The 24,115-nt window shown below is 47.9% G+C and overlaps 1 protein-coding gene and 1 long non-coding RNA gene across 4 annotated transcripts in view; one reads left to right on the top strand and one right to left on the bottom strand.

Annotated features, from left to right (window-relative positions):
• LOC118503715 (frizzled-2) overlaps positions 1-23,233 on the top strand; it is a 62,677-nt gene extending 39,444 nt beyond the window's left edge. For all 3 annotated transcript variants that reach the window (XM_036037280.1, XM_036037278.1, XM_036037281.1), the window contains one exon: positions 20,089-23,233. In XM_036037280.1, coding sequence (XP_035893173.1) covers positions 20,442-22,484 — 2,043 coding nt within the window. In that variant the 5' untranslated portion in view covers positions 20,089-20,441 and the 3' untranslated portion in view covers positions 22,485-23,233. The remainder of the gene's footprint in view (positions 1-20,088) is intronic.
• LOC118503721 lies at positions 11,851-13,231 on the bottom strand. The gene is made up of 2 exons (XR_004905207.1): positions 12,651-13,231; positions 11,851-12,543 (listed from the first exon to the last, which is right to left on the bottom strand). It is a non-coding gene; the product is annotated as an uncharacterized LOC118503721 (long non-coding RNA).
• Positions 23,234-24,115: the final 882 nt, after the last annotated feature.

Below are 24,115 nucleotides of genomic sequence, written 5' to 3'. Positions count from 1 at the left end.
TTGGCCTGGCGGTTCGATTGTTGCTCTCCGTGACAGTGCTCCGGCTTCTGTTTTATTTTTTGCGACCCCGACCGACTCTGAACCGCTCCTGCAGCAATATCTGAACCAAATCAAACGTTTTCGTCGCTCGCTGTTCAAACTAATTTAGAAAGTTCCGCGCAGAAAACAAGAGTGGTACGCAACGCTCCTCCGTCGCATCCATTCGGGGCGCGTTCATTATCCATTGTTGTAGATTTTTCTCAGTTTTCCTAGCGCATTTACATACGGGGTTGCGAGATGTTCCGAATGAACTATCACCGGATAGTCGACACCGCAAGCATCATGTCGGTCGGTAATGACTTCCTCTCGAGGGGGGACCTCACCGTATCTGCACGGACCCTCGGTGACGAGAGTGATGGAGAAAATGCGAACATGATTGTGGCATTCGATTGCATACTGTGTACGCGGTCGCACTAGCATGACACGATGATGAAGTGATGCAAAGAAAACGAACGAACGAACGAACGAGTTTTGTGTTGCACTGCTTCTGCTGAACCGAACCCAGATCAGCCAACAGTTCAAGCAATCTTATGGTATGGCAAGCACGACAGCACGAGCAAGACGATTGGCGATGCGCGAAGTTAAAGTTGCTCGATTTGTTTGTTTTCCCTTGCGAACGAGAACTCCTAGGAGAGAGACGTCTTCACACACATTCCACGACTCTGTGTGCGAAACTCACAAAAAAAAAACCGGGCGCTTATTCTCGAACTCGTTAGTCACCACGCGCGAAGAAGAAGGAGCGGCGGATTGAGAATTTGCCAAAACCGCACCCCGAAAACCGACCATGCTCTACCGTCGCAGCTTTAATAAGCGCTTCAGCACGATCATTTAGGCAATTATTCGGAAGCACAACGGTAATTATTTGCCAAGTTTATTGTTATCTTTAAGACGTGAGTTAGTTCAATATTGATTTTGTGCTTTTCACGCGCCCGCCCGTGTATCTTGCTGCGTGTCCATAGCAGATAGGCTGCACCCTTTTTCCATTTGTTTCTGCTTCAAGATCGTGCCGAGATGTTCAATGGGTAAACATTGCTGTAAATGAGCTACGGAGAGATATGGGTAGAATCAGAATTGAATATTTGATAATGTTGGTGAACTGTAACTTAAGAATTTAAATTTTTTTTTCACTTACACGACCCAAAGCACAGAATCCTCAAGCGTCTTTTTTCGTTTTAAAAGGCCCTAACGTGTGTTACACATACCATTGGCTAATTCAGACGCACCACGACGCTCCCTAAATACACCATTTGCGGTCCAATCTTTTACTGAATATTTGCTTTATTTACCAACGAGCAGGGTGAACGAATGAAAATAATAATTACATGTATTAACAGACACAAGACCGTACCCACATGCTTATCATCACCTCATCCAGTCCCGAGGTTCCGTTCTGTAAAATTGTTCAATTCTCCACCGATGGTACTTAGCATGCAACTCGTTCAAGACCACCAAAATCAAACTCTTAACGAGCGATGAAGCGAAACGAAGAGAGAATTAAAGAGTAGGACCGTAAATTATTTGGGCCGATTTTCATCATTTCATTTTTATGGTTCTTTTTTGTGGTCCCATCCGTCCCGTTCATGCTCGAGAAAAGTGGTCCTTCAGTTGTGGTGGTATTGTGCATACTTTTTCAATGCGTTTCCTGGGAGGAAACGACGCTGCACTTGCATAAAATTGCTCTGCCTTTGCAATTGCGAGTGCCCGCAAGGTGCATATTCGGTGAGGATGGGCTTAAAAGGAGTTGTTGCAGCAATCGATCGTCAAGAGGGATTCACTTGCTACGAGGCTTTCGGGCGTTATAAAACTGTTACCGTAACCTGTGTTTCCTTGGACTTGGAATGCAGGACGGAAGAGATTTGATTTATTTATTTAAAAGAGAATTGTTGATGTTAGGTTACTCATATCAGTGCAGAAGATTAGATATAAGAGGTCTCAAGCAACACGCTTAAAAGAGTTAGCCTAGTTGAAATTATTTAAAGATTTTAAATATTTTACTAAATTCCAATCCTCTCTACGTATCCCTCCGTGCACCACGATGACAGCAACAGAACGAGAACTCGTTGTAGACCGAACATCTCCGTGCAACGGCAACGCTAACCGCGTCGCTTGCTAACGATCCTTTTCAACGCATCTGACTTCGCAGCAGAGTTTTTCGCGTGTTTTGTTTATGCATGCCCTCATGCGCAAACACACGGGACAGCGCGCGTTCAGGAAAAAGCCACACACCACGGACAGAGCAACGTCCACCGTGCAATCATTTCTCACTCCAATTTTATCTCCCGCCAGGCCAAGCTCGATTGAGCGCGCAACCCACCATCACCACCGGGATCGACCACGGTGTGTGCTCGGGGTTGTTGTGCGAGATTTTGCCTGCGCGCGTATCGCGAAGCAGAGCGCGAACCGTTCTGCGTCCCCGCCGTAACGTAACGGGGGCAACGGGAGTCGAGATTGGTTGGCGGCGGGCCGCGTCCAGGGTGCGAACGAACGACAGCGTGCGTCCGAGCATATGATCGGAAGGGAGGAAGGCGGCCCGCTGGTGTAGTGTAGGGGGCTTGTTTATGCTGATGATGTAGCCTGATGATGCTCATGATCGAGCACACGACGTCGCCCGCAGTCTCGCGCTTGGGACCGGGCGGAATTCGCTCCCCCGGTTCTGCCTGCTAACGAAAATGCTAAAACAAACGACGTGTAATGTTTGCATTACTCATTCCCCCGGCGTGAACGCGCTCCGGGTTCGATTATCTCTCTCGCGCTGAACGTCGTGCGTTGCTTTTCCTGCGCGATCATGCTGTCATTTCCAAGGCTGGAATTGGCCGTGTCTTCATCTTGCGCGCTGCTGTGGCCAACTAGCAAGAGCAGCTGCTTCTTCGCCCGTCGTTCGCCTCTCGACTTTCGTTCGATGAAAAATTAGCATCAAATCAACTGTGAAGAGAATAACTTACCCGACCTTGCCTTCCGGTGCTAGTAGTTGCTGGCGGATAATGGGGCGGGTAGGGTAGTTTCTCGAATGACTGGATTCGACTGGACCCACAACATACGAACGCATAAGCAGATTGTGGTTTTGCAGTGAATTTTATTTGGTGTCAATAGTGTTTCTTAGCTCTCCACAGCCTATGAAAACTCTTTTTTTCCATTCTTATAATAGCGTGTCGAGATGAAGAAGCTCCTAACAATTATACTGCATGAAGAAGGTTGTTTAGAATTCATCTTCTGTCATAATATTTGAACATAGTTCCTCGGACAAGGTTCAAATACTGCAGAAAGAACTCACCCATTCACCGAGCGGCAGCTAATGTCCCTGACAATGGAGCTAATAAATGGATGACATTTATCAAAAACCAAGAACATGATTCTTTCGCTATACCAAAGATTCCACGTATTAAGAGAGAAACGGCGAACATGATACAGCATACATTGTAGAGCTGGCGGAACGTTTTCAAAACAGATAAATCTTGCAGTCAAAGTACACGCAAACACCTGAGCGGTTGGTTTACATTCTTCCAATGCTTTACAAGGTGCTGATTGCAAGTCGAGGCAGGGACGGAGACGAGAAAGGCTGCGTACAAGAGTGTGAAAGGAACGGTAGAAACATAAACCAGGACATCTTTCCAGACCGGGACAAGGATGTTCGACGGGGGGTAAACTCCGTAAACTTGTGGGCCCCGTCCGGCCCGCTGCGGGACACCCCCGAAGGGCAAAAGCAGTTAAACGAGGCTGAATGATGCATACCAATTTGAGGCTTCCAGATACGCACACACGGAACCTTGCCAGTCGCCTCGCAGCATGGAGAGGAGTCGAGTATAGTTTGGGCTAATGAATTTCCATTCTTCATATGGTGCGGTGGAATATACGGTGGTAGTGGTACAGTACCTTGTCGTTGTTCTGCTTGTGGTAAACTGTGCTCCATGATCCTTGCTTGGCGAAGGCACACAGGTAGGAAACGAGCATACGCTTTCTCTCGTCATTTCGTGCATACACACCATGAACCGCAGGATATGACCAGTTGACTGACGACGCCTCGGTTGTAATCTCAAACTCTTATTTGTCGCTGTGCCGCCTCCATCCTCGGCGGATGAACTCCACCGAGTGCATAGCAGCCCACGGCACCAGATGCTCTGCCTTAGGTCCGGCAAAATAAATAAAATAAACACACGCCACCACCTAGCCAGCCTTCCTGCCCCCTCCGATCCGATCCAATATCCACACAACATCCCCCAAAAGGGAAGCCCTACCAGGAACGAAATGAAATCAGATATCCTTTAAACGCTTCTCGTACGCTCGTCTACGTGCCGGGGGATCGGGAGGAGTTCTTGCGAGAGCAGGAATAGGAAGGTGGCGCGAAGACGTATGCCGCCGCAATGTTCAACAAGCAGCGTGTCGTGTTTGAAAGACAGACATCAGACCAAACACATCTCACACATCTCGCATTCACGTTGTGTTCGCCTCTCCAGGCAGCCAACATGAACATGAGCATAAACAGTGCGAAGACGACCGTCGTTGTCGTGCGTTCCTCGGAGATTTGTTTCTCGCCGAGAAATCTCTCCGAGTTTAGTATGTCCGGCGCGTCCCCGGCCCGGCTTTGGGATGGCCGGTCTCGGTCCCCGGCCGTCGCCACAGACACAGAACCACAGGTTTCACGGAGCCCTCCCGCTGTGCTGTGCTGCTGCTACACGCTCAAGTTGTTTAACTAAGCGTCGCGCGATCAAGGCGATGGTGGCACGACGACGTCAACAAGGAAACGTCAAGAGCAGCCAGTCAGCTCAGCCCAGCATAAAACACAAGTGGAAAGAAGCGAAGACGCGCCTTGGTTTGGCTTGGTCTGCCTGCATTCCTGCTCTTGGCGGAGCTGCCTACGTGTACAGGTTTCTTTTCATTAGTTTTATGCTGTTGTTTCCCAACGGGCAGTAGTAGTGGCACCGTCGTTCCAATATCCCATGGTGTTCTCGGTAGTGTCAGATTTGTTTTGTTTTGATTAAATATTCATGTTATTCTTATTCGTCGTTGTGTTTATCGGCCTGTCTCTCTGACCCGGCCATATGCCCATATGCATCATGCACGTTTTATTGCTTGCAACACGCTGTTAGCTCATACCACTGGATGAACTGATCGATATGCGATCGTACGAATGGTTTTTGCAATCAAAAAAACCTATAAAACTTGTACACCTTTCTAGATATGCGAGTTTTGCGAGAGCGTTCAAAGTAGCAGTCTAACGCAGAATGCGAGACACGATCGAGTGATCGTGATCTTCTGTAAGTTCTAATTACATTTCTACGAACGTCCAAAACTTTTGGAGCTTCGAGTCGTAAAAAAACAACAACCGAAAATAATTTATTTCACTTTACAAACGAATAATTTATCTTGCCCGGTATTAATTTTCACTTCCTACGCCATGAATTTGACCGAGGCGACATCTTATGATGAGACGCGGGTTATAAATTTTCGAAAATATCGTTATTGAAATTCTTGTATTCTGATACGATCGTAAGGAATCGGAAAGAAGCACCACAATAAAATAAAACCAACCAACACACGGACTGCGAGGGAGATTGTTCCAGGAAACGGCGTGTTGGCCAGCTACAAACCAGCGGGCGAACGAACACATTTTTTTGTTTTGTTTTTGGAAATCCGATCCGATCCGAGATCCGTTGAGTATGATGATGGTAAAACCAGGCAGCCGAGCTTTTTGGGCAAACCGAGAGAGAGAGAGAGAGAGAGAGAAAGGAGAAGCAGACGTCGCGCGAAGGTCGACCGTAAAGCAGAGACCAGCGGTGTTTCCAACACTGGAAGAAGAAATATCGTCGTCCACGAACCCACAAACGAGGGAAAGGAAATAAGAAAAAAAGATCAATTGCATCCACGACGACCCTCAGACTTGCGTGGGATCCTATCCCAGAATTTGGAATTCTACCGGCTACCTTTTTCGCAGCGCATTTCAAACGGAATCGGAGAGAGAGTGCATCTTTGCGCCCGCCCGGGGTACATCTGGTGGTGTCCTTTTTAACTCGGTGGATGCGCTTTGTTGGTTTTACGCTCTTAACCATCCACTGCATTACGGTTCTAGACACGAAAGCGCAGAAGACAAGCCCGTGTCTCAAGGGGCCAGCCAGACGGTGCAATATTGAGAAAACTGCTTACCGTGGCCCGTTATCTATTCGGTTGCATCTTCTAGATCGATGACAGCACAAGGACTCGGATCTTTGGTGGTTACAGCGAGCGTGTACACCTTATCGAATATCCCAAACACAGGCCCCTTTTTTTTTTGCTGGTGCTGATGCGGTTGTGTTGCAAGCTTACAAGTATTTCGTGCGCTCGTGATTACCACCATGGATTCGAGTGTCGTTGTCAGGTAAGGTACGTTTCGTGCCTTGTCAATTTGCAGCACGTTACATTCTGCCGTCTGTCCGTTCTGTCCGCTGCTGCTGCTGCTGCTGCGACAGAAAGAAAAAAAAACAGTGCCACTAAACTAAACGAATAACTGCAGAAACATCATAAGAGGACACTACGGTATCGCCCACTCGTAATTCTGCTGCTCCTCCCCGAACGCTAACTAACCAAGGATGTTCAAATTTTAAAAATAAACAGTACATCATCCAGTCATCCATGCTTTGGCTTGGAACGATTGGAGCTGTTGTAACGCTGGCAAATGTCGCCCCGACCGAGAGCGCAGCCTGAAATGAATCGGTTGACATCGCCGTCTACCTAACGGGGTCGGTAGTAGTGGCTGCAAGCAAGCTACGAGATGTCATATTTCGCAGTCTGTAGGTCAATAGCGGTGGCGGCGTATGCAAGGACCACGGCAAACGTGTTGCAATCGTTCGGGCCACATTATCTAGCAAGGGGCTCTGCGATTGGAAAGTGTTGATAATAGCCTTCCTACGCCAGCGTGGCGACAGACTGAAAGTTGTCGCTGGCTGGACGTCGGCTTTGGTGTGTGACCAGTGTCCAGCGCCAAGGGGTTCTATCGTCTTACCTTTTTGGCTGTACCTTTGGCCACTTCGACTAGCTCAGGTCTTTCGCTTCACGTACCCGGAAGCACACCCGCTGCGATTCTGCAACATGGATGTTGTTTCTTTAGCTTTTGACATGGGCGTCTGGGCGTTGGGCTTTGGAAAGTCGTCTAAGGAACGGTTTGCGTCGGAATAGTGGAGAAAAAGAACGCTCTGAAAACTAGCGGACTCCGTAGTGAAATCTTGCCCGTTGTGAAGGTAATGCTTCACCCGACCCGAATGTTAAGAATCCCAATCGACTACAGTTTCTGCGGTGTTCAAGTTGTCACACGAATCTGTTGTGGTGGCGTTTTTGGCGACATGGTTCTGGCGGTGGTTGGCTGAGCGGTCGACGCTTCGTTACCACGTTAATTAACCACGTTTGTTGGGTCGCTTTTCCCGTTCATTCGTTCGCTAGCTCGTTCGTTTCCTTGTGTTCTTCTTGAGTTGCCTTGCCGACTCGTTAGCTTTCGTGAAGCGTGAGTTGCGGCTCCGGTCATTAACGCGCGACGCCCAAGCTGTGAGCTATCGTATTTCAAGGATCGCACAACATAAGAAAACTGTACCATGTTCGTGGCCGGCTTTGGGAGACGACACTGTCGCATGTGGTAGACGAGTGTATGTTGTGTATAAACTAAGGACACCGAAAACGAGAACCACCTTCAGCACATGGTTCTTCATGCAGAAAGGTTCTCTGATCGTGGATCCTATCAATCCTTCCGCATCGTTTCAAAGAAGTGGCTTATTTAAGGACGAAGATAAGGCCTATTCTTCGGAGGAATAATTCTTACCTTAAATTGACTTTCTTTAGCATGTTGTTGAAAGTACAATAAACTGTATAGCCAAACTGTTTCATGGGTAACCACACCAATCAAGCCTAATCTGTAAACAATCAAGTTGCAAACTCGTCCTTGTACACTTCAGGGCTCCTGTATACTCCAGCAGTCCCCAGATGTTGTCTGAAGACCGATTAATCCGATTTCTGCACTGAATCAAATCCTTCAAGGTGGGCTGGTGGTACGCGCGGATAGCGTGCAGACACACGACAAGGAAAGTGGCAGACTAATCGAAAAACTTTGTCTCTTTGATCGTTGGGCTGTTTCTAAGTTTAACGAAAAATAACAAACTTGCAGTGAGCACACAAACAAAACAAGAAAAAAATACACGTTTTGCCCGTGACAAGAAGAAAAGTCAGCATAAAACTTTTCCGGGTACCATCACCGGAAATCTATAACTCGAAAGCAAAAAAAAACGAAAAGGAAACAACAACTTTGGAGCTTCTCGAGGGGTCGGAGACAAAAATGTAGCGACTGATGGAAGGCAATAGAAGGGAGCAGACAAAGAAAATCCTTACCCCCTTCCAGGGAGGTTCGTCCGACTTGCGCATGAGACCACCACGCTATACACAGCAGGAAAGGAGCAGAGTGTATTTTAAATGAAATTATTCTTATAGCTTGTTTGCCTCCAGACATTCGGGAGTGTTTTTCTTCTTTACTACACTGGTTCTAGAATGATGAACAGGATAGGACCTACTCCTTCATTTGCCCATACCTGTCAAATGTTGCTTAATACCATATTGATGATAAAAGCATTCAAGGTTGTTCCTGATCATGGTTTAACTTGGGAAAAGCCTGAACGGTGTAGAGAATTTAGAAATAAATAATAGGAAAAAGCCTTGTAATAAACCAATCCCGAGGCCGATCCGGTGATAGTGGTGACAGCTAGGCCAGTCTTCACACGGGGCAGGATCGGGGTTCAAATCTTATCAGGGCCGTTCCCCCGTAGTGAGGACTGAGGACTGACTAAATACGCTACTACATGGCCAGCATTTGGCTAGGAAAAGTTCGTTAAGCAAAGAAAAAACCTATCCCGAATCTAATGGAATGATGTATGGATTATCCTCGCAAAATGTAACAAGAAGCAACGACATTTTAATAATTTCACAAGCAACTTCCCTAAAGTTACAAATGATTAGCAAACAATGATGATGTATGTTTCTTGCGTGGTTTTTAACCCACACTGATTCCCTCTGTTACATTTTTAAATTCAATTACGCTTCCATTCCATCTGCCGGTGCAAGCTTTCCCGAAATATTTATTTATGTGCCATCCAAACTAATTAATCTTGTCTCTCGTTTCACTTAGCTAGCTCCTCCGTTCACGTGGGTCCGTCGCTCTCTCACACTCCTTTGCACCGCTTTTATGGTCTTATTCACAGGTATATTTCCGCATTTTTCATCTCCACCTAAACCAAGAAACGTTTCGCAAACTATGTTTCGCACCATGGTGGCGCTGTGACTTCTCCTCGGTTGTCGACTTCCGCTACAAACGCACTGCTGCTCGCACATGAGTTGGCCCGGAAAGCGTATTAAACCCGGGGTGGACATTTAATCTAACCGTCCGACAATGTAGGTGGCCGCTTGTGTTGTTAAAGTTGCGTGTCCGTAACGTCCCACTCCGGATGACGACGCGTGGCTGTGATCGTAAATTAAATCCGCCAACCACAGTGCGCTCAATACACGGCAACCACTCCGCCGCAGCTAGGTGGCTGGTTGGCTTACCCTTTTATTATCTCGTTGACCACTTCAACATTTGTGCTGTATGTCGTACCATCAGGCTAGGATTTGAAAGATAATTCTAAAAGCAAATTGAACACATGTTGAAGCCTAGTACTAGGACAATGATTTATAGTGATTGACTTTTCTGGTAGCTCAGTTAATACATTTTCAAATTTTGGAATTGCTTATCATTTTTTTGAAAGCCACGACACCATAATCACATGGAAAATGCGTAATGAACGAGCCTAGTGCAACATTTAAAAATCAATTACTTCAGCATTAACATCAGCTCCTGTCATGCAGAAACCGGGCTCATCTCGTTTCTGGTCGCGCAGCTCTTACCATTTCTGGTCCTTCTGTTCATACTCGCGGGAACACACAATTCACTTTTTTGTGCATTTTGATAATAAAGGAAAAGACAAGCGATATACACACACGCACGCGCACACTACGCATTGCAAGAAACGAGAGTAAGAGGAATATTAAAAATGCAAAATATCAACTTAACCGACCGATGTGTGGCGCACGGGATGACGAAAATGGTCGAGTTTCTTTCGAGATGGCTGTAGCGTAGAATAAGGCCAACGAGCGAGTATCACAGCCCAGCGGTGGCCATGATTTCGCTGTGCTCTGCAATAGGAAAAACCACAACCAATGTCTCGGCGGGAATGCACGTTCTTGAAAAAGCCGTTCGCTGCTGTTGCTGCTGCTAAATACGAGAGAAAATATGAAGCGAGGCGAAAGAGAAAGGCACACCGATTGGCAAAACGGCAAACGCAACGCACACGACACGGGAGTCGATGTGCATGTACAAATAAATTGTCATAAATAATTAAAATTTATTTATTTTACTTGCTCCGGTTTGAACAAAACTGCCGGAAGGTTTGTTTTCTTTTGTACGCGCCCAACACCGGCGGGAATTTTCCTAGAACGCAGTGGTTCTTCTTGTGGCGCACGAAAAGCGGCAAGAGTGACGTTTCGCTCGTAATCGAATCGAGATGCTATCAGGGGTGCAGGGAGGAACAGGGTGGACGAAATCAAGTCTTGTTAGAATAAATTAACCTCCGCGAGTTTTCAGTCCTTGGAATCCATCCCTGGCCAGACATTCAACGTTCGAACATACGACGCGAGAAAAAGTGTGTTTTCGAGCGTACACTCGTTCCCGAGCGTACAGGACAACATTTTAAAATGAGCAACTGGTTTGCCGAGATATGAGAAGCACAAATAATTTCAATTAAATCACTGATGAGATAGTTTTTGGGTCCTTCGTTTGGTCTTTAAAGTTTCAAGTAGTAGTTTTCAACCATAATATATGACATTGAATATTTAATACAAACTATAAGAATAGTTTCATATGAATAATTTATAGCTATTCAGCGTCGCATTAGCAATTAAACCTCCAGGGGAAAAAGCCCTGCTCCCCCGATTTAACTCATAAATGGAGCGTTTCATGATCCAGCACCATCAGCAGCTAGGGACAAACTAGAGGATCCATCAAAAACCAATAACGTTAGAGGAGATTCCTTTTCTTGCTCTCTCTCTGAATAACTTTCAGTCTCCACGGTTTTCATTCCAGAAGGGGAGAACTAATTTATGATGGCCATGGACACATCCTCTCTGACACTAACGATGTTTCCAACTTGCACGATTAACGATAGCAATGAGACGGGCCAAGTGCTACCAGTCGCGCGAAAAACAAAAAAACCTTCCTGTCAAATTGTAACTTTTTTACGATTGTGTGGTGTGGAAAACATAACAAACTTTTTTTCTTTAATTACATCTACACTCTGCGTCTATAATTAGACACTGACACTGAATTACGCATGAATCTCTAGAATTTCTGTAAGAGGCAGTTTACGATGGCATTCCCTGAACCGCGTAACATTCGCTTGTGATAGCCATTAGTCTAAGTCAATATGACAAAGTCATATGAGAACCATCCATTCCATCATCGATCTATTCGATCGACGAGGGGGTTACATACGGCTTGAAAACGGTACCATATGGGTTTTGGAATAATACGTAGGCTGGCAAGCAATTACGGTCACATGACACCCAGATGAGGGTACTCTAAATCGAAACTCGAAAACCGGGGATGACATTTGCATTCTATCTATTGTACACATCAGCCTATGGCAGGTTTATAATTCTACGTACCAAAAATTTAGGATGTTATAGAGCTAATTATTTTGTCTAGGTTCAAGCATTGTCCACACGAAATGTGATCCGTAAGTGTCAATCATAGTTCTGTTGAAGCATGTTGTGAGGTTTCTTTCAACGTTTATGTCACTGTTCCTTGCAGTAGCGTCGTGATGATGACGATGATGAGATGTTTACAGAACCACCATGCGCGTGGTCTGACAGCGTTCGATTTCCTGCTCGAAAGCGGGAGCACTACTCCGATCATGTTTATCCAATTTGGAAATAGATTACCGACCGGGCGGACCCTTCGCGCTTGCTATCCGCGAAGAAAAGCCCCTAGTGCGTCATATCCGCTCCCTGAAGTCTTCGATTTCCGGTGACAGACGTCGTCGTCGTCGTCGTCGCGGAAGATGCTAGGGCAGTTCCTGCTGAGTGCTCGAGTATACGACGCTACGGGAGTGTAGTGTTGCACTTGATAGCCCCGGACCGATGTTTGTTATTGATTGTTGCAGTGAAAATTAAGATTTTAATAGTGTTTATCTAGCAGCTCTACAAACAATTTTCACTTTTATTTATTTTCCAGCACACACACTCACACACACACTCGAGAAAGGTTTTCTTTCAATTCTTTCCCGTTGGATAAGCGCATTTCCGCAACGCATATTGACAGGGGGCTAGAAATGGATGAGATGATGTGAGTGCATCGCAGACGAATGCAAATTGTTGTTTGTCACTGTGTCATCGTTAACGCTGATACGCCGCGCATCCAGTCCATCCCAGCGCATGTCCTAAAGAGACGTCGACGAACGATGATCACTATCACGGTGCAAAGGGGGTTTGGCATTAGGCTGATGCGCGCATCTTGATCGTAAGTGGGTTTCGCTTATCACGCGAGCTAGTAGCTAGACCTGCGCCAATCTTACCCGGCTGGTGGTGGCCACTATCACTCGATTTTCGCCTGGCAGCTTCCCTCGCCAGCAAACAGTGAGTGAAGCGCGCACTTAAGAAAGCTATATCAGTGTCAGCAAACAAGTCGGGACACAGGCACAGTGTACAGTGGGACACCGTGTGTCAATGTTTGCCCATATAGGCGTGTATCCCTCGGCAAACAGTGGGCCGATATGTGTTTCACAATCGATGAGTGATTTATGCACGGGATTTGCACTACTTCTGTGTTGTGTGCTCTCCTCCGTTCCTTTTCTTTGCATTAGGAAAGTCAAACAGAGAGCCCGCGCTTCATCTCGCCATTTAGCAGAACGCAGCAATGGGAGGGAAAAAGATTGATAGAGTCAAGGTAAAGCAGCCTCTTTTCCGTATGTACCGTAAAGTGATTCCTTTGGAAATCCATACCGACCGCCCAATCGCTCTTCGCAGCATCACCGTTTTCACACAGGATATGGCATCTGTGAACTGTTTTCAAACAACTGCCAATTTTATCCAGTAGCTACCACAAAATTGGCGTTGAAAAGCCAGAAATTATTATTAATTACCATCTGTCGTTAAGTTGGAGCATTTTTCTCCTTTGCTACCATCGACTGCGTGTCATTCCTAGACCCCACACCCTTACGGGTGCGAATAATTTCGCTACGTCTGGTACTAATTTCTTGTCATCCGCCGTCTGCCTTCGCCTCCTGGACGCTGGTCCGACGACTCATGGGGCTCTCTTTCTCTGGGTGGTGCTGGTGGCGTGGTTAAGAAAAGTGGCGAAATTGTTTTTCGCCTTTCTTCTTCCTGAGCTGCTGCTGCTACTTGCTTGCAAATAAAGGCATGAAAAACGCTACGTTCAATATTTCCACGCTATGTCAATCATCGCACACATCATCTGGCGGCCACGGACTGGGGGGTACGTTCTTGTTGGTTTCCCTTTTTTCTTCTCTCTCTCTCTCTCTCTCTCTCTCTCTCTCTCTCTCTCTCTCTCTCTCCAACGACGGTGGTTTGCGTCGAAAAGTTTGTTTGTTCGACTAGACTGTGGGGTTTGGCGGTGGCGAGATGCATTAAGCGAGAAAAAATTAGACTACAATTTACACATACATACACACACACACACACACACACACACACACACACACACACACACACACTCACACACACACACACACACACACACACACACACACACACACACACACACACACACACACACACACACACACACACACACACACAAAGTAAACCAAGAGAAAATACCAAACTTTGGTCCATTGCATCAGCGGTTTGGTGTTTGGGACCTTGGTAGAAAAGCGAATCTATAGCGTGGAAGAAAATATTGAAAATGTTGAAGAACTAAAATAAACAGAACGACTAGCGGCGGGGACGGGTTGCACAGTGCTGAGAGAATACATATTTATACAGTCGGCATAGTGCGCGTCGTGGCACACCAGGGCTTGTGCCGATACCGGGGCTGGGGAACAAGTTGGAAAATCCTTATGTATTCAGAGTGCGGTTTGTCGGTAGCCTGACACACTGTGCAATACAAACGGAATGCATTTGTAGACATTATGGTGGCTGGAACAGATTACAACACAACTTTTATACATATTAACTACAATGCAGCCTAAAAAACTTTGATTAATTAAATTATCTGATTCCAACAAAATCAACCTACCTAATCGAGACCTACCGCACGCCTATCAACAGTGAACTGTAAAAATTTGCACCTCGCGTACTGTTTGGATTGGCCCCAGCGGAGGCGTGAAAATACAAATGTCGCTTGGCGGTAGGTAACATGTTGCTCCAAACACGCACGTTTACCTTCTTTTTTTTTTCTTCAAATAGACTTAACATGGTGTCTCTCGCTGTTTGGTATCATTTTAGAAGCTTCACCCCAATTCCGTGTGAGTCCCGTCAATATTGATCCGCGCGACACATTCGCCCCGTCAGTTTTCTAAAGCCAGTGGAGCTTAGGTTCTTTAGATCTCTGAAAACCCCCGCGAATGTGGGTGTCGTTCCTGGGCGGGAAACGGTAAAGGTGTACCGCTATTACATTACAATCGATTTAATCGACGCTCTAGAGGCGGTGGCAGCGAAGACACGAGGAGCAGAACACGCTCCTCTCAGACACGAATATGCTAAACAACTGACACATCGAGAACGATTGTTTGGTAATCGCGTTTCCTTATGCGCGCGACGCGATTGCCTGTGTCGATTTGGCACTTCCCGTACGATGCCTACAGCGGAACGGATGCTGTAGCGTAGCCCCCCGACACACAGCTGGAGGAGATTGAACGATAACCCAGAAGGAAATGGCTATGCGCATATTTTGCCTCCCAACCGTGTGTCCTGATAGCATAGCAGGATCCGCGAAAGGATGGGATCTCATGCAATATGGTTTATCAACTTCGCATATTCAACAACGAGCAGCCAGCCAGCTCGTTCGTTTGGGATGTCGGTGGCAGTCAGTTGGCGGGTCGTGTGAAATGCTATTTAGCGCCTTATTGAGATGACTTTTTTGCGCCCGTTTTTCCATCCGTATGCACCCGTAATCGCGTGTCCCAGAATACAGCTGCAAACGTTTGGTCTGATCGTGCCTAGGAGGAGTGTTGCCAATCGATTGCTCGATTGAGAGTCAATTGATTCGACTTGATTAAAATTGCTAAAGTCCATTTGCTCGTCAGCAATAATAGCCCTTGAGCAGATGTCGATAGACAATATTGCGTTGATTGTAGTTTTGCTGTGTGTGCGTGTGTGTCGTATCGAGAATCGAACGGAGAAGGTCACCGCAAAAAACAATTGCTCAGATTGCTGTCAAAACATTTATTGGACACCCCGTCACGCTTCGAAACGGTGGTGGCGGCGACGATTGCTCGACGAGAAAGTGTGATGATCTTGAGGAGGTCCTCCCTGAATGAAGCCCGATTCAGATGGCAACCTTTTTCTACGAGGCTCTCTTTTTTTGCTTCACATTTATTTACACACACACACACACACACTCATCCCAGCCCGTGTAATTGGTCTACACAGTTTAAATTAATCGAACATCATCGTCGTGTGCGCGCAACCCCTAGCGAGCGGACGAGGTTATGGGCGAGATGCAAAAATACCAAATTGCCCACGCCGGAGCGCAGAACCCGCGCGACGCATTCAATCGATGGTGCAGCACAGCCAGCCTACGGAATCGCTTAAGTAATTGATTGGAAAATAAATATAAACACATGACATATTCTCGTCGCCAACGTGTTCGCCCGCACGGTCCCGGAGCCGATTTAATGGCCGATTACCGGGATAGTGTACCCGAGGACGATGATGATGATCGCGAGCAGTGTCAGTGACGCCATGTCGGACGCAGCAGCATTTGCAGCCCAAGCAGTGCATTAAAGGCAACGAGATGGTTGGTTGAATTGTTCTGTGTGGCTATGTGGGTTACCCCACAAACCAGACATAAATTCATAAACTTATAAATTAAAATGCAAATAATCGACACACGCTGATGCTGTGGGAGATTTATGTACGGTGCTGATGAGGAAAGTACGCGGAGGACGGCGGACTACGCGTCGCTCCAGTGTGCGTGTGTGTGAGCTGCGTTTTTTGCTGACTTTCTCACCCATTCTTTGGCCCCCTCCTTTTCTTTATACAAATCTGTCCCATAAATTACCGGAGTGCGTACATGTGTTGTGTACCTTTGGGAGGAGATTCAGAAAGTGGTGGAATGCACAGGGAAATCTGGTTACGCGCTATGGGGCCATGGAAGACGAAGCAAGAGCAACAAAAAAAAAAACACGATCAACAACGGCAACTCAGGTCGTGGCGGTGGTTGGTTCGCGATCACTATCGAATGAAACAGGGCGACACACGCATGCACGAACGCACGAACGCCCGACGGACGGCCCCCAAAGGGTATAGAGGACTCTCTAGGCACGTCGTGAGGAGAGCTATTCAACATTTTTCTTTATAAACAGGTTGTCAAGTGTGGGACAAGATCTGGTTCCCGGGCGTTGGGAAACGATAAATTTGAATAACAACAAGCACATTGCGTTGACCAGCGCACACTGCCTGCGCCAAGGAAAGGGTGTTGCGCGCTGTACTGCGTAAAGATTCGGCGATCAACTTCTCGCGGCTCACTCCATCAAAACGGCGGAGATACTTTTTGTGTCTAAGTACATCTAGGACGCTAAGTTAAAGTGAACGAAACAAGGTTAATGCAGATAACGCTCGCTCGTGACTTCAAAGAAGTTTAAGTTTAGTTAAAATTTGTTAGAATGTTTCGCTCCAATTCCTTATTCCCGGAGAGAGCATTTCGGTAGGCTTTTATTCCGTAAACACCAGACCCAAACTTCTAAAACCCAGTGTTCTTGTAAACAATCCAGCCCCATGTCAATCGATACACACACTCTGGCTGGCTGACTAGTCGAGTTAGTTAGTTTCGGTTCGGCTAGTTCATCGTGTGACCCTTTCACTTTCGCTGCCAGGCAGTAGGGCGCGCTCACACCGCCACGAACCTAATGCGCGCTCGTACGTACATAAACTAATTCAATTCTATTCATGGCAGTTAGTTTCAGCATAATGTAAACGCTAACGGATGTCCCTACAATCCCGATGCTCGTTTTCCGGCTGTTCCGGCGATTTTTAATGCGCGCGCGTTTTGTGTTACTTTCCGGGCTGAACTGCCGACTGGCCTGACCCGTGGGGAGAGGTTTATTTGGTAATTAAAATGCAATTAACGCGGGATATTTTCGTTCTTCGAGGAAAACTGGAAGCAAACAAAATAATTGAGAGAGGTCACTGATCAGAAATCCGTGGCTGTGTGTCCCCGGTGGAAAACCATAACGAAATTAATGGTAATTCAATGTTTGTAGAATAATGCCGACCAGGTTTATGCGGTCCGTTGTGATGCAAAATCGGCCAGCAGGATTTCGTTTCCGATTAATGTGTTGGGTCGGTTGGACTGATGGCTATATATGTTGCAACTTTGAGCACTTTAATGTAGAATTGTAAAGCCAATATCGAAACGTAAGTTCAAATCCAGCGACCAACAACACGTGCAATCCAGCACAACATTGTGTACAGCTCCATTTCAGTCCGGGCGCGATGGTGGAGCTCTCGTTGCTCCCCACAATGCTACACACTTCCAGATGCAGTTGTTTGTTTGCGTACATGTTTACTTCATCGCACTGGATGCACTAGCTGCTGCTGCGGGTCCGCCGTACCTGGTCGCGTACTGCTGGGGCCGAGCTTAAACATAGATTCAAACATTCAAACTCTCATCCCGCTGGTACGCATATCGCATCCGCCTGACTGCAACCGATCGGCAACACCATTCGAAACCAGCATCTTCCTCAGATGCAGCAGCAGTAGTCTCTCGGTATCTGGTATGATTTTGACAACCTCTCCTCTCCTCACTACGGGTTTGTTGTTCTCGTTCCTTCGCTCCCGTAACGTGTGCCGTCGTGTGGACGAGTGTAATGCATTCGAGTGCGTAGAAAGCAGCAAGTGCACGAAGAACGCTCGCAAAGACAAACAACGTCGAAATACTACTCCGGTGCACGAGTTCGATAAAAATAGTTACAGATAATAAAATTTAATGCTCTCCGGCTTTCCGAGGCAGAGGTCTGTCGGTCGCTACCGGTGCAGACACACCGACTCGATGAAACATTAAGCGAGTTTACCGTAGACAACATGCACACACACACACCCCATCCATCCATCCAAACTTCATCTTTCGTCCGGTTCGGTGCGGTTTGGTTTTTCTTCCTGCGCGCTCTCATATGGCGGCCGACCGGATGACATATGCTACGGGGAGGGCAAATACACCTGAGGACACGAGGACTAATGATAGACACGCCCGGTCGAGAGATGTGGCGAATAGGTCGTTATTGATCACTTCCTGTTGCCCTCCGCCGCCCGTACATCAAGCTCCATCTCTACGGTCGCCACATGATGGTGGGCTGCCCGTAAATCGACTGATGCAGAAACCTTTCAAGCATATGGAGGAAATTAAATTTGAGTGAAGATTTTCGTTATGTATTTTGCGAAACTATCACTTTAATTTGTATTTGTTTGTTACCAACATGAAGAAGAGAGCATGTTCGGCAGCCGCAGAACGGGCGTGTTACTGATATCAAATCAAGAACATAACCAAATATTGTTTCTTAATTGGAGAGCGATCACTATCACGGTGAAACCCAGCACGCTTGACATTTGTTCGTTCTGCACATATGTTGCTCCATAAGCTGCTTCCACACGATTAGATTACCATTGATGGCGCTAGGTGGAGGGGTGGGGGGTGGGGGGCAGGCTTTGCTTTTGCAAAAGAAACAGCCAGAATGGCGCAAAAACATGGGATAAGCATACCGAAAGTGTCAAACCTCTCCTTTTACCAACACCGGGCAGCTATAGGTTATGCTACAACACCTATCGTATACCTTTTATCAAACAGAAGGGCAAGAAAACTGAGCGAAAAAGAAAAAGAAAACCGTTTGCCAAACCACACACACACACACACACTTTGGGTGGGCAAGAGGCCAAGAAATCTGATACACCATCGGTAACTTAACGCCCGGCGTTTTCTTCAAGACTCAAAAACTCCCTTTCTCGGTGGTGATTCTTCACGGGGTAGGAGGCCTCTTTGGAGCCGGAGGGGGTAGGACACATCTGCACAAAGGTGTCCCCAACACCTTCTGGACGTACCCGAAAGACGAAACCAGCTTGTGTAATAATTTTAACACCTTCCCAACACTTCACCCTAAGCGGTCGTCTGTTTCTCGTACCCGATTATGGTCGCCACCACCGCTGTCGTTCTGTTCAGCCAGCTCCCCAACAAGAAGAAGCCGTATGAAACGCCTGCCAAGTAACTGCTTCTCTCCAGCCAAAAGGACACACGTACACACCCTTAATGACAAGGACAGCTAGCCACAGGCAGGCCGTCTCCCCAATCGTTAAGACATTAATTGACTCCCAAGTCAAGCGGCTGGCTGCTCGTCTTGGCGCTTCCATCTGCTAAGGAAGATAGGCAAAGCAGCCCACCACATCATTGAACCACCGGTACCGTTTAATCGAAACAGTCCTTTGCCTGATCGGATCCGGAGGGATTTGAGTTCCTTTTGTTAGACGTGTGCCTTCTGCTTTACTACTCTCGGTCGTAAGGGGTTGGTGGTTCTAATAGAACTCAACTTCATTCTGCACATCTGTTTCCGTCATTTATTTGCCAAAGGGTGCATTTTGTGCATCGTGATTGTTGGTGTGGAAATAGAACGGAACCGAAGCAAAGTGTGCATTCTCGACAGCCTTTTGGAGCACTTGTCGAGCATAGTTTGAATGTTTTAAAATCCTTAAATATATAGAATCTTTTGCCTCGATTTATACTATTTTACATATTGTGACTTTGAGTTTCCTCACTAACGTGTTCGTGTTTCTTGTCTTCCACAGAGTTCAGCGTTTTGGGCAATGCCGTAAAACCAGTACCACCCATCGTCCGAATGCAATTATCCGTTGTATGGGCAGAGTACGCACCGCTTGGGGACGCTCGGCACGATGTGGACAATCTAACCGGTACACATCACACTTACGACGATCTTGTAGCTACCTGCCAAAGGGATTTAATCAGCTTATCGAGCAATTGAGTGTACAAGCACTAGCAAAAGTGCACTGAGAGGACAGTCTAAAGCTACACATTATCGTAAAAGGGTGCGATAGAGCGCCTTCCATCGAAGACGACAAATCCCATTCGGACAAATACCACGTAAACCCGTCGTGTTACAACCACTACAGACGACGACACGATGACGACACGCAGTAAGCATAGAGCATTGCCACACATAGGCGGCGGTGGTTTAAGCGTACTATCGATGCTGTTAATACTTATCAGCGGCGGACAAGTGGCTGGCAGCTATCATTCCGGCGTCAGCCCGATGCCGCACGTGCCAGCCGTACCGAAAGATCCAAACTCACGGTGCGAAGAAATCACCATCCCGATGTGCCGTGGCATCGGGTACAATTTGACCTCGTTCCCGAACGAGATGAACCACGAAACGCAGGAAGAGGCGGGCCTGGAGGTGCATCAGTTTTGGCCGCTGGTGGAAATCAAATGCTCACCAGATCTCAAGTTCTTCCTCTGCTCCATGTACACCCCGATCTGCATCGAGGACTACCACAAACCGTTGCCGGTGTGCCGGAGCGTGTGCGAACGTGCGCGTGCCGGCTGTGCACCGATCATGCAGTCGTACAGCTTCAACTGGCCGGAACGTATGGCGTGCGAAAATCTGCCCGTTTCGGGCGACAGTGATAATTTGTGCATGGAAATGCCGAGCGAGGAAGATCACGGAGATCGCGGAGCCGGTGGTGGCGGTTCGTCGGCTGGCGGTAGCGGTGGCTCGGGCCACTCGGGTAAACCGACCCGCAAATCGCACGGAGGCAGCAGCGGCGGCGGCGCCGGCGCTGGCAACCAGCAGAACAACAAATGCAAGGGCAAGAATTCAAAAAACTGCCAAAATCCCCCAGGGGAAAGAACAAAAGAGTGCATGTGCCGGTGCCGGGAGCCACTGGTCACCCTGGGGAGGGAAAGCACCACCACAACGCTACTGCACCATCACGGCAGCCTAAGCAGCAACCAAAGTGTCGAAAGGGTCGGCGACGTGCAAAACTGCGCGATCCCGTGCCGGGGGGCGTTCTTCACCCAGGAGGAAAAGGACTTCGCCGGAATCTGGATAGCGCTGTGGTCCGGCCTCTGCGGCATAAGCACCCTAATGACACTGACCACCTTCCTCATCGACACCGAAAGGTTCAAGTACCCTGAGCGGCCGATCGTTTTCCTGTCCGCGTGCTACTTCATCGTCTCGTGCGGCTACCTGACGCGCATCTTTCTCGGCCACGACGAGATTGCGTGCGACGGGAAATCGATCAAATATCCGTCGACGGGCCAGAGTTCGTGCACGATGATCTTCATCATGATTTACTTCTTCGGCATGGCGTCCTCGATCTGGTGGGTGATCCTGTCCTTCACCTGGTTCCTGGCAGCCGGTTTGAAGTGGGGTAACGAAGCGATCTCGAAACATTCGCAGTACTTCCATCTTGCCGCGTGGCTCATTCCGACCGTGCAGACCGTGTCCGTGCTGTTGCGGCCCGCCGTCGACGGTGATCCAGTGGCAGGGATTTGCTACGTCGGTAACACGTCCGTCGAGAATCTGAAGAACTTTGTGCTGGCACCGTTGTTCATGTATCTGGTGGTCGGAACTACCTTCCTGATGGCCGGCTTTGTCTCCCTGTTCCGCATCCGTTCCGTGATCAAGCAGCAGGGCGGTATCGGTGCCGGATCGAAGGCCGACAAGCTCGAGAAGCTCATGATTCGGATAGGCATCTTCAGCGTGCTGTACACCGTTCCGGCCACGATCGTGATCGGGTGCCATCTGTACGAGGCGTCCTACTTCGAGGACTGGATGACCGGGCTAACGTGTCCGTGCAAGGCGGCACCCGGCCTCCGACAGAAACCGCTCTATTCGGTGCTCATGCTGAAGTACTTCATGGCGCTGGCCGTCGGCATCACCTCGGGCGTATGGATTTGGTCGGGTAAAACGGTCGACTCGTGGCGGCGGCTCTGGAGAAGGTTGTTCGGTTCGCCCGACCCAACCGGTGCGGGACAGGTGCTGATCAAGCCACGGCCTCCACTGCCCCAGCCGTACGCTACGTCCGGTATCGGTGTGCCCGGATCGGCGGCCGCTTCGCTGCTGGCCACGCCGTACACGCAAACCGTTGGCAGTGTCGCGTCGACCAGCCACCACCATCTGCACCACCACGTTCTCAAGCAGGCACCGCTTAGTCACGTATGACCTGGAGATATAGGCGGCGCATCTACCTTAACAGCGGGATCCGGATCGGTCGTGGATCCGCGCGCCGTCTCTGTCGTGGTGACGCTTCCCGGGCCGCAGCCAGGCCAGGCGCTCAGCGACTATGGTCCGATATAGTTGACCGTACGTCCAGAAGCGGCCACCCGAAGAATACCACCCAGCAATCTAAGTGAACTGTGAATATCGCAATGACGTGCCCTTCGCGGCGGAGGACGAACGCATCCTCTCGAGCCCTAGGGGAAGTAGTCGTGGAGGTCAACTGAATGCGAAGCGAAGCGTGAAAGCAATTCTTAATAGTATTAAACAAACCCCCAACTCAACTCAAATCGATCCTACTTCTACTATGTGTGCTAGCGTGTGGGACAGTGTTGTGAGGTGCGAAACCAGCCCAAAGCTGCTGCTAGTGCCGATCACACACACACACACACACCTTAAGCTATCATCATCATCATCGTCATCACTATGCTCTATCTACCTTATCCGTAATCATCAGCTCGTGGCCCACAGCGTATACATATAGGAATATGTATACTAATAAGCTCCTTGCGCGCGCAAATAACTAATCCAGACAGACAAAACAAACAAGCATTATATTGTAAGGACAACGTTTCAAGCTAGCGGCTCTCTTTCTAGTCGACGATGTGGTTTAGTAGCAATGGGAGTAGTGTTTTTAGGGAAAATAATGGTACACAATAGTACAGATACATTGTTCGACGAACGGACGGACGGACGGACGGACGGACGGACGGACGGACGGACGGACGGACGGACGGACGGACGGACGGACGGACGGACGGACGGAGTGTTTGTGGGGAAGTGTGTTGGTAAGTTATATTTTATACACATACACAAAGCTAGAGCTAGCAAACCGGGCGGGAACACGGGCATAGTTTCGGGTGAACTGTTCGCAACAAAAAAAAAAGAAGCCCCGTACGCAACCAAGGAAGGAAACACAAGTGACAATATCCCTTTTTTCATCACTCCTAAGCAGGCAAAAGTTTTATAAACACGTGAGAGCAACAAAGATGTTACAAACAGGCAAAACAGGCAAAAACAGGTTGTCAAAAACACTGCCACACCGGTCGTTCTGTTTTCGAATTCGAACCGAGATCCACCTTCAAACAGTTACGTTAGTCTGCAACGGACTTCTCCTCTAAAATGGTGCATTTTGATGTAACTTTTATACGTAATTAGAATTAATTTGGTAGCAAACAAGCAAGCAAAAACGAATCGAAAGTTAAGCAACGTACAATGGAAGTAATTCATAGTCCGCACACCGTACCACCCTTGCTTCTTGTATCTATCTGTGTTTTTCGATAGTAGAATTAGTGGTTACAAACATGTGTTTGCTGTTAGAACAACCAAATCCCCGCTTTAAAATCTTGTCGCTTCCCGCTTTCCGTGAGTTACGCGTTGCCCTTACGTTTTTTTTCGGAACGCGGATTCCGGCGTTTAGTTCTTGTGTTGTTGTTAGCCTTCTGCGCTCCTTCCCTTCCATCCATCCTTTTGCCCCAAGTTCCGGACCTCGTCCAGTGCAAGTTTCTCTCGGAATGCCATATAAAAGTCACCTCAGGCGCAGGCACGACGCCGCTCTCGTGCGCGAAGATAGTTTG

The sequence above is a fragment of the Anopheles stephensi genome, chromosome 2, assembly GCF_013141755.1.
Source record: "Anopheles stephensi strain Indian chromosome 2, UCI_ANSTEP_V1.0, whole genome shotgun sequence".
NCBI lineage: Eukaryota > Metazoa > Arthropoda > Insecta > Diptera > Culicidae > Anopheles > Anopheles stephensi.
This window is presented reverse-complemented; position numbering and strand designations above follow the sequence as displayed.